The sequence below is a fragment of the Aphelocoma coerulescens genome, chromosome 2 (genome assembly GCF_041296385.1).
Source record: "Aphelocoma coerulescens isolate FSJ_1873_10779 chromosome 2, UR_Acoe_1.0, whole genome shotgun sequence".
Lineage (NCBI taxonomy): Eukaryota > Metazoa > Chordata > Aves > Passeriformes > Corvidae > Aphelocoma > Aphelocoma coerulescens.
Genome location: NC_091015.1, coordinates 38,442,085 through 38,453,251, shown reverse-complemented (window position 1 = coordinate 38,453,251; position 11,167 = coordinate 38,442,085). Strand labels below are relative to the sequence as shown.

The 11,167-nt window shown below is 38.1% G+C and overlaps 1 protein-coding gene across 2 annotated transcripts; it reads left to right on the top strand.

The window, feature by feature from the left end:
- Window positions 1-452: 452 nt before the first annotated feature.
- AGR3 (anterior gradient 3, protein disulphide isomerase family member) lies at window positions 453-8,634 on the top strand. 2 transcript variants are annotated; one of them, XM_069005801.1, is made up of 9 exons: window positions 453-492; window positions 620-752; window positions 2,952-3,015; window positions 4,299-4,351; window positions 4,991-5,067; window positions 5,323-5,386; window positions 6,372-6,455; window positions 7,218-7,301; window positions 7,878-8,634. In XM_069005801.1, the coding sequence occupies exons 2-8, from the start codon at window positions 647-649 to the stop codon at window positions 7,265-7,267; spliced, it is 498 nt and encodes a 165-aa protein (XP_068861902.1). In that variant the 5' UTR covers window positions 453-492; window positions 620-646; the 3' UTR covers window positions 7,268-7,301; window positions 7,878-8,634. The 2 variants fall into 2 exon arrangements, with proteins under 2 accessions (XP_068861902.1, XP_068861901.1); XM_069005800.1 differs by having other exon boundaries at window positions 7,218-8,634.
- Window positions 8,635-11,167: the final 2,533 nt, after the last annotated feature.

Below are 11,167 nucleotides of genomic sequence, written 5' to 3'. Positions count from 1 at the left end.
GAAGGAGTTGAGCTGAAATTCAATGTAAAAGATGTAATGAAGAATGCAGAAATTTTTCAAGTTCTCATCATGAGAAACAGCTGAAAATTTCTTTGGCATTTATCTCACAGTCTTTAACATCCTGGCTCACAGAGTGGATACTTAAAAAATTACCACAATGTCAACATTTTGGATGAATTTGACAATTTAAAGATTATTATACTTGGGGGCAAATACTTGCCAATCTTCCTACTTTATTAAGAAGGATATTATGAGACATCTTTTGACAAAAAAGCTCCAAAGTAAAAAGAAAGAAAAATCCCATGCTGTTACATTTCTCTGAAATTAGAAAACCTGGAGCAGAGTCTTGAAGTTGTTGTGATCCAATATTACAATATTGTACTAGTTCATGAGAATTGCATGGGAACAGTACCCTGCAGCCTAATTTTGACAGCTGACAGTAGCATTGCACAGAACAACTAAGCACCTCCTGTCTGCATTTTTCTTACAAAGGTAAGAATTTCTAGAAATAACCAAAAGTGTCTCTGAAGTACAGATTGTTAGGATGCCCCTAACATACTGATCTACACTGCACCAGGTGACAAATCCGTGTGACTAAAGCTGTTTCTTTGTTTTCCAGTTTCCTTGCCGCATTGGAGGGGAAATAATGCTCCATTCTACATTGGCCTTGTCCCTCCTGCTAATTGCAGTTACTTCCAACCTTGCAATGGCAATTAAAAAGGAAAAACGTGCACCTCAGACACTGTCAAGAGGTATTGTATATTCACTGAATGTGAATGAACCTCCTTACCTCATCATGTAGACCAGCAAATATTTTTATATTAAATGTACATTTATAGAATGTATATATATATATACACATATATGTATGCATATATGAAACATACATAGAATGCACATTTATACTTAGTGAGGTGTGTTTCTTTAGTGTTAAGTTACACTCTAAGTAATCCATATTCTTGTTTCATGTCATTTGACTCTGTCAGTTTATTCTTAAGGATATGACTGAGGGCCTCATATAACCTGCATAATTTATATAAGTCATAGTGACCTACCAGAAGCAAATAACCTAAACTGAGTCTCTCCGATGAAAGTGTACATGTAGGACTATCAATGGAAAAATACTCTTTTATAGACTGTTTTAAATATATTTTATTATTGTAACCTACCATAACTCCAGTTGCTATGGAACAAATTTTCTACAGACCCATTCTTGTACACAGAACAACAGTTTGAACCACTTCTGGGGCTTTCTGCATGTCTTCTTTTTTTTGTTTTTCATCAGGTATCCACTGCAAAGTATGACTGTGTGTAATTCACTTCCTTGTGGTACATAATTTTCAACCTGGATGTTAAATAAAGACCCTGTTTTAATTTATTTATATCTGATCAATCATTAGAAATACAAGCAGAAAAATAGCTTAGTAAGGTCTTTTCCCCTTCCCCATCTGTCTTCTCCTTTTGGGACTATTCAACAAAAAAAATCTCTGTCTTCCTTCCTGACCTCTTCTGCAGGCTGTGCAAAGCCTGCAGATCCCACACCTCTGAGGTTTCCCTATCCTGGCAAAGTTGCACGTGTCTCAGAGGTTCCATCTGAGCCTAATTGCTCTTAGACCACTTGACAAAATCATGCAACACCTGGACTAGCCTAAAAGAAATTTCAGAACACCTTTTGTAAGCAGTATCCCTGGGGAAAGGTTATAATCAGTCTGGGATTGATTGCTTAGCTTGCCTCAATCAGGATTTATTTTTCCCAGCAAGCCTAAATGGACAAAAAAAGATAACAAAATCTTTTACATTCTGTCAGTTTTGGGGAAAAACAAGCAAACAAACAAAAACCCTACAAAGCAGTCACAGAAAACAAATGTAACTTTTCTGATTTCAAGCCTATTGGAATGCCTTGAGCACTTTACCTGTAATTTTCACAGACCAAAGGGGAATGCTTAAACATGCTGCAAAATGCCCCTTGCTGACTCCTCTGTGCAGTTATCTGCATCAGGAGCTGGCAGCAGCCAGGGTTGGGAAGACACTGGTTAGCATGCCAGAGTCCCACCATCAGCCAGACAGACCTGTGTACTGAAAGAAAACGTGATCTAGAAGCATCACAAGCAATTGTCCTGTGAGAAATCCAACAGCAAATCTGGGCTGGTCCAAGCACTGTCTAGACAGTGCAGAAGAAACAGAGCTGTAAGCTGGTCCAGGTCCAGAAACTGTTCTACAATTCCCATGAGAGCTGTCATGAATGGAGCCACACCGCCTAGAATGCAGGGATCTACTGTACAAGGACTGGCATCCTGGGGAGCTGAAGGCATAAAACCAACTGGACAATTTGCTCTTTGAGATCTGTGCATCCCCAGCTACTGTTAAGCTATGGAGCTGATGTTGTTAGGATTTTGTTTCAGTGGAGATTTTTATTTAACAGCCATTCCTTTATTGAATTATTTAATTAGATGAAGGGCTTGCAATTTCAGGGATTGAAGTTGCTTTGGAGTTAAGTGTCTATTCCAAGACTGTTCTAATATCATTCATATTAAAGTTGATTTTATTTGAGCTGTCATATTTTATTTTTCTCTCATTATATCCCAGCTTCTCTTTAAGTCCCAGGGTGGGCATGAAAATCTGAGATAGAAAGGACTTGGGTGCTGATTTAGGGACCTCTGAGCATTTAGAAAGACAACTAAAAAGTCTGTCAAAGGATTTGGACTGGATACAACTGAGATCTTTGGGGGGTTTGGTTGTTTGATTGAGGTTTTTTTAACCTTTCAGTGTCTCTGTTGGGAATGAAAAATTAGCATATCCACAATGTTAGAGAACCTTCAAGTAAAAACCCCCAATCTTATTCGTGTACAACTGTTGATACACATTAAAAAAAAACCACAAGGAGAAAAAAAAGGGAATTTGTTATGAGTTACTTGGCTGGCCAGTAGCTAACCCTTTTGTTTTATTTCTAGGGTGGGGAGATGAAATTACGTGGGTACAAACTTATGAAGAAGGGCTTTATCAAGCAAAGAAAAGGTAAGAGATTAAAAAGTAGTATGAAGACAGTGTTGTTACTCCATCTTGCCAGAATATAATAATGAGACAGAACAAAGAAACACCATGAGAGCTGATCTGCAGACCACCCAGTTAAATAAAACAGACTCTGTCTATAAATATAAGGCCTTGTAAGGCTCTTATGACTCTGAAGTGGCATCGTGGGCCAATAATGTAATGCTGTCATTTCTTTGCCACAAAAGCAGTGTTGTTATTTGAATTATCAATCATAAATAGAATAGCATAATTTTTTAAATTACATCTATTGTGGTTTAATATCGTGTACTTCTGATTACTTCCTTGAAATCTGTTACATTTACTCTTGCATGGTGATCTGCTGCCTCTGATATTTCCCCCAACACTTTATTAGTTGGAATGTGTTTGTGGCCCATCATATTCACAGTTTCTCACTATCTTGGTAGAAATGGAAGTTCCAAGCTCCCTCCTCTCTGAGACTCAGCTGCAAATACATTTGAGAATTCATAACAGCACCTATTTAAATACCTTTTACAGTTCATTGTAGATCACAATAGTGTAGCATGAGTTAGTGCTAAATTGAAGGCGTTATTTTTAAAACAAAGGACAATTAATTTCATGTACGCTGTGTGAAAATGGTTAGAAATTAACAACTCCTGACACTGAAAGCAGACCAAGCAATATAGTAACCAACCTGCTGAACAGTAAATATCTTTTTAAAAAGTACAAGAGAAAATGCACAGAATTTGTTTATGTTTTGATGTCCAAAATATAAAATTCTAATACTTTACCAAACTATTTACAGAAGATAAATAATATACTATATATCTGTTCAAGAAAGCTTAAAACACAAGAAACTTTTCATGGGAAGTATTTAATGATAAACCCAGTCTTATAAAATCTATTTTATTCCAATTCATATGTATTTTTTTTTATTTTCTTAATCCTGGAGAAATTCACACCTAAGCAACATTAAATACCTATTTAGTCTGATTATTTACTACCTGAGAATGAAATTATGGTGGAACTATTGTTTCTTTCTTCTAGAATCTCTTGCTATAGACGGCCTATTTAGATGTAGAAACTCCATTCCTCTATTTCTTTATTTTATGTTTATGCTCTCTTCCCTTGCTCAGAAATTTCTGTAATATTTTACAGAATGTCTATATGGTTTTGTTGTGGGTTAACATAAGATTAAATGCAATTTTCATTTTTCAGTCTGCTAGTAAATCACCCAGTTGAATACATGTCAAATGACCTAACTGCATCTTTTATTATTATTAATAAAGTAACAAGCCACTGATGGTAATTCATCATTTGGAAGACTGTCAATACTGCCAAGGTAATTTTGATTTTTTGTGTGTTAAAATTTTGTGAATATTTTTATAAGAAACTGAACCTTCTATATATTTGTATTGCACCTACTGAAAATTATTCAGAGAAACAGGTAAATGAAAATGTATCTGAAAAGTGAAGAACTTATTAACATTATTTACAAAAACTCCACTATGAAACTACTCAAGAATAATTCTCACTGCTGCTGTACTGCTATCCTGAATGCAGCACTCATCAGTTTAAATTAAGAGGCACAGATTTGCTACTAACTCATTGAACAGATTTAATATTGTTTAGCCCTCCTGAAATGGTAACTAAAGAAGGAGGCAAGGACAGGGCTGCTGAAATTGATCTAACAAGAATTTTCTGAGAATAATGCACTTTTGTCAAGCCAAGACACGGTATCCATTGAGACAACAGGCTTCATAAATAACAGAAGAGAGCTTCCATTTTCATAGCCAGAGGTTGTACTGCCATAGGCGAAAAAAACCCCAAAAGCAGTGATAGAGCCCTTAAGCGTCTCCTCGGGAATGTGAATCAGCAGAGAGAGGAACAATGTGGCCCAGTCTCTGGCCAATGTGGTGCCCAAACACAGGCAGAAAGGCAGAGTTTGAGATGGATTTCAAAGTGATCCTGTCTTTTCTAGCACTGAAGAAAGCTTTCGCAGAAAATGAAGAAATACAGGAAATGGCCCAAAATAACTTCATTATGCTGAATCTCATGGTATGAAGGGTTTGGGGTGATGTGACTAGTATCTTTTCATGGTCTGTGTTTTCTCTTTCTTTGTCTTGCTTTTTCGTCATTTTAGCTAACATATCTGACATTTTAGTTATGTAATAGAGGCATTTGTGCATGTGTATTCACACACAGGTAGTACCTATTTGGTTTTGTCTTCTGGTAGAAGGTTATTCACAGGTGGTACTACTTCAGCAAAGTTTACAGAAATATTTTAACAACTATCTTTAATTTTTACACCAGCATGAAACCACTGATAAAAACCTGTCACCTGACGGACAATATGTGCCTCGAATCATGTTTGTAGGTATGTAAAATATTTATGTATTGGCAAAGTTGTGGTATCTGCATTATACCACTGTCCTCCTTTGGGGGCATCAAAAAGATTCATTTTGCCAAAGAAAATCTCTCTGTCTCTGTTGCATACTTTGACTCTTGCAAACTTCCTCAGATTACAGATATATCCTGGAGGGTACTAGTCTGAGCTTGAGAGCAAGATGCTTAAAAGTCTGTTAATATCTGGGCTTTTGCTCTCTGCGCTTCTTGCTAGTGTTGTTACAACACAAAGCTTACTGAAAAAGCAAATATCAGACTGAATGTAGATGTCTATAAAGTGGACATTACCACAGAATAACTCAATGGTCAGTGGCATCTAAGGAATGATTTACCCCATTGTAAAGCTGACTTCTGGAATGGATCAAATTAATTATGCCCCAGAGTGCCTGTTCCTTTTCACTCACTCTACAGGGAGCCTGGAGTGCCTAGCTCCGTGATGGCATTCAAAGATACACCCACAAACAGACAGGGAGCAGTGTAGTTACAGACATCAGTAAATTAACAAAAAACTTGGAAGGGTAACTGAGAGAAGAGATGCCCACAACAACTTGTTCCCATTCTGGGAACATGAGGAGTCAGAAGATTTTCATTCCGAAGGCTCTAGGTAAGTCATGCTATCTATTGCCGTAGATAGGCATGACCCTCACTATGAGTGCATCCAGTCAGATTAGCCTCTTCTGATGTAAACTCAGAACCTGTAAAACAGGATATTTTTCTTTAAATATGAATGAAATGCATGTGTAACCTAGCTTAAAAGAGCTGTGTAATATAAAAATGAGCATTAGCTTTTGTTTGGGATTTCTCCAAGTAAAGAGCAGTTGGTTGGAACAGAGCGTAACGGCCTCGTAATTGCTGCATTGATGAAATCAGAAACAGGGCTGCCCAAGCAATGCCACACCGTGACCCTCAGCTGTTGTGGGAATGGAAGGCAGTGTTTAATCCAAACGCTTTTTCAGACCCATCTCTCACAGTAAGAGCTGATATCACAGGAAGATACTCCAACCGGCTTTACACATATGAACCACAGGACATGATGTTCCGTAAGTGCCCCTTTGCTGTGCTACTTTGCATTTCACATTGTAAGAAGTCAGATACCCCCCCATCCTGATCACTTGTGCTTGAGAATCCATTAGGATCTCAAAGTAAAGAATAAATACTGTGTGAGAGCATTTACAATAAATTATAATGGTCTAACCTGTTCTAGAAAAACAATCGCGCCCATTGTCCCATTGAATTTATTGGGACTACTCAAGTAAGAAAAATTGAAAGATTATGGGTGAGAACCTTCAGGATCAAGATCTGAGCAGTTTTGTGGAGAATGGTGAAAGTCACTATGCTCAAAAGTATCCAACTGTACAATGTAAATAGCCAGTGGTGGGAGGGAATCAGTAAAGAAATGCTGCTGGTTATGTCCATACCCCTAACAGCCATGTTTCAGAAAGGAATGTGATTTTTCAGGTTGAGCCTGTTCTTACTCTATGCCATCTATTTGACACCAATGCAGTATCTCACCACAAATGCACACATCATATCTGATTACCAGGCTTGCTGTTGAGAAGTGAGGAAGTTGAAAGGAGTCTTGTCAAATCCCTTAAGTTAAACATTTTGATTCATGAATTTTTTTTACTTTCTGTTTTAGTATCAATAACAGAATTTTCAAAATAGAAATTTCTAAAATAAAATGTGTGACCATAAATCAATTTCAGTATGAATAATTTATTAAATCAAACTAGGTGGCTTTTTTTAATTGCACAAATGTACTTCTAATACATTTTCACAGTTCTTATTTATTTTTCTTTCAGTAATAGAGAACATGAAGAAAGCACTACGCCTCATTCAGACAGAACTGTAACCAGCAACAGTGAAATGACCATAATCTCTACGAGGTGAAGCTGCACCTCTCTGTCTCTACTTGCAAATTGAACTTTTACCAACCAAATTTGGCATATCAGATTTCATAAGAAATGTATATGTACAACTTGGAGAACAAAGATAGAAAAACTATAGCACCCATTTGTAAAACAAGAGGAGAAATATATTAAACACTTTGAAATTAATACTCTAAATAACTGAAAATGATGCTTTTAAGTGCAGCAAATTCGAGCTGTATTTTAGCAATCCAATAATGACTGTTAGGCCAGCCAGCTATGACTTCTGAAGAGGAGTTATAAACAATCTTTTTGATATCTATTTGCAATTTATTACATGAGTTATTAGCTGCATCTTGGCTCCCCATTTTAACTTTTATTGCAAGAAGCTTATTAATTCTTAGTGTACCCCTGCTTTATACAGTTACTTCTCATTAAAGGAAACTTTGCTGTCAAATCAGACCAGAAAGTTCATGCTATAAATTTTGGAATAGCTTACATAGGAAAAAAACAAACAAACAAACAAACAAACAAAACAACAGTGTTCCGGGCTTAGCTTTCCTCTGTATAATCCTTTAACTTTTGTTGTTGTAGCTGAAAACAGAAGAGACTGAGCATGCAGCCTCAGTGAGGTGATAATAATCAAAGGGCAGCTACAGGTTTTGCAACAATAAAGATACAGTGAAGCAAGAGAGATGGAAGGAGATAGACCCAGAACTCCAGTCCTGAGGCTAAGTGATGCTGAAGTCTGGCATGGGAAAAATGAGGAGGTTTATCCTAGCTCTTTTCATTTAAATGGCACTTGAGTTATGGGAAGCTCATCCCAGGTTGTTCCCTCCTCTTCTGTAGCATTCCACCATGAAAGTGGCAGCTTATTGAGGGAATCTGGACAAACAAAGTCTTCGCAGAATTTCCGCAGGATCACTGTATGCAAGGCTGGACACCTGGTTTTGAGTAAAAAGCTGAAGTCGGTTGAGATGGTTTATTATCCCAGCAATGTGGTTTTTTGTAAGAGCAAAATAGTCAGCCATTCACCTGCAGTAGGAGCCTGTATGTTGTGTTACGTGTGAAACACCTGTGTCATTTGTTTGTGCCACCTGCCATCTGCTGTGATGCTGCCTGGGTACATACAATAGATGAAAGAAGGATCTCAGCAGGAAAGCTTTGCTAATTCACAATATCTTGTATTAATATGTCACGAGTGAGTTATATTGCACACATCCACATCTTCATAATTATGCAAAATTTGCATATAAGCATATATTCCAACAGGGCAGACATAAATAACCTGTACAGTAAAAGAAAAAAAAATTTGTTTCAGTCATTAGCAATGCATTGTCTTTACAATCAGTATGATGTTTTTAACCTATCAGAAAAATGCTAGAAGTAAAATTTAACTGCAAATCTCATTCCTTTGATTTGTGCTGAGCTCTATTCCTTTATGTCTTTATCTGTTCCAGATTTGGCAAGATTTCCCAGTCTGTGGTCATACCTCCTTTTGAGCATGCCAGAGATATTCTGGAGAAAGAAATGCAAGCTAGCTGCCAGAGATCACCCAGGGTGGCCATGACAGCCATTCATCTTCCTTTTCTCCAGGCTAAACAACCCCAATACCCCTGAGCCACTCCTCATGAAACTTGTGCTCCAGACCCTTCACCAGATTCATTGCCCTTCTCTGGACACTCATCTGCCTTGTTGGCCTTCCCTCCAATTCTTACCCATAAACTCTCAACCCTGTCACCACCATCACCAAGCTCTAGGCAATCAAAACTCCCTAACATACAGGGTTACTCCACTGCCTCCCCTTCCTTGCCCACCCCTTTTGAAGAATTTGTAGCCATCCACTGCAGCACTCCAGTTGTGCCAGTCATCCCACCATGTTGGCAATCTACACCAGTTCTCCTGCTTCACAGTGGCTTCCAGTTCTTTCTGTTTGTTGCCCACGCTGCGTGCGTTGTGTAGATGCATTTCAGTTGGGCTGTTGATCCCAATATATATAGTGGCAGTTGATCCTGCCACCTTTATGAGGGGAGAAGTCCTAATTCCTACATGACCATTCCCAGGCACTTCCATGGTTTCTAACATCAATAACTCTTGTGTCTTTGCTGCCACATGGCTCTATCCCCTCCACTGAGAGGGCAGACAAAAGGGCCTCACTAGCATGCTGTCCCTCAAACATTTGTGTGCCACTACCAGACTTAACTCCAGTGAGCCTGGTTTTATCCCCTTCCCTCTTCAAAACCAGTTTAAAGTTCTTTATTCCTTTGGAGGATCCATTCATAAGCAAAGATGTGGCTGTCAAGAATGCACAAAGCTGGAATCCCAAAAGATTAGTGATACAGTACCACAGTCCAGAGCTTGCTTGGTCTGAGGAAGGCTGAACTCCATAATCTGTCTCACCTCAGTGATGTAAAAGGAAATGAATGGTAGAATTACCACTAATTGGAATTCTGGAAGAAACAAGTAATTCAAGCCCTGGTCCTGGAAGGCTACTGTTGTTCTGCTCATTTTTGGCATTTGATAGTGAGACAGCAGACAGGAAACAAACTGTGAATTAAAATAAATAACCAAATTTTCAGAACAATACAATGTTCACTGACTTAATCATCAAACAAAAGTTAGCCTTTAGATTTACACTGCAGTGAAGGTTATTTTAACATTTGAAGAAAATCCAGATTCATTTCCAAAGGTATTATTAATAATGATTGCATCTGTAACTTCGAACAGTATTTGCTGCTGTGGAAGTTTGTAACAGTTTTAACAAACCACTCATTTAAGCAGAGAGTAGCCACTTTCCAGAGATACCACAGGCATATGAGTTATGCTGTGTCAGATGAAATCTCTTTGCAAAGTAACTAAAGGGGATTTCACCCTCTTTACATTCTCAAATCCCCATAAGTACCATGCTGAAATCTCTTCCCAGCCATAGCCTTCAGAAACGAGACTAAACCTCTGAGATTCTTAAAGACAGATTCAGTCCTTTTGGTGGAGCTAGATATTCAGGTAAAAAAAGGCCTGTATGCACATATTTTTTATTCACAGCTCAGTTCAACAGTCGTCCTTAATTTTAGAGCTGCTACTACATTTCTGCCTTCTCTTTGAAGACTGTTTTTCCAGGTAATATTTCTCCCGATGGAACAGAAACTCAGATCTCAGAAAAAAGTCACATTGCTCTGAGATAACATAGTAAGTCTGTAAACTGTTCAATAACAGACATAACATGATTCTTTCCCCTCTTTTCCTCTGAAATGAATGGAATGATAGTCTGCTCCCTCTTTTATTCCCTGCTTTTCTGCTTGCACGCCACACAAATTTATTCACAATATTAGTGGGCAGATTTTTATTTATACTCTTTACTTTCCACTTTCTTAAGGAAAGAGATGGAAACTGTTCCTTTTGTTTCTTGATTATCTGGAACTAAACCAACTAGGCATAATGCAGCATCACCTGTGGGAATCCATGTTTTTTACAAAAAAAATTTCTCTGTTTTACCTTTGGTATGACCATAACACATTCTGGGAAGCAAACTTTACTGCCACCTGTTCACAAATCCGTGTCTACTTTACTGTCTGGACTTATCTGGTGTAATCAGACCAAGAGTAGACAAACAAACGTGGACTTAACGTCAGTGAGGTGAGGCTCAGGAATCTGAGAACTGACAGAACAGGATCCTCCCCTGTGTATCCGTCTCAGCACAGAAAGGCGTTGCCTTTTCCAGGCAGATGGCTGATCTATTGGTCTGTAGAGCTAAAACATTTTCCCATGTGCAAATATTTGCACTTGACCTGAACAAAAGAAAAGGCACCATACCTTTGTGTACTGTGGAGGTGAGAGACTGGGACACCTCAGCACTTAAAATGCAAAAGTAACTTGATCTTGCAGAA

Bases quoted from the DNA above. Each gene is read 5' to 3' on its own strand.
- AGR3 (XM_069005801.1), top strand. From the start codon at position 647: ATGCTCCATTCTACATTGGCCTTGTCCCTCCTGCTAATTGCAGTTACT. The intron at 753-2,951 runs GTATTGTATATT...TTTTATTTCTAG, and splicing joins ACCTCAGACACTGTCAAGAG to GGTGGGGAGATGAAATTACG. The intron at 5,068-5,322 runs GTATGAAGGGTT...TTTTTACACCAG, and splicing joins TCATTATGCTGAATCTCATG to CATGAAACCACTGATAAAAA.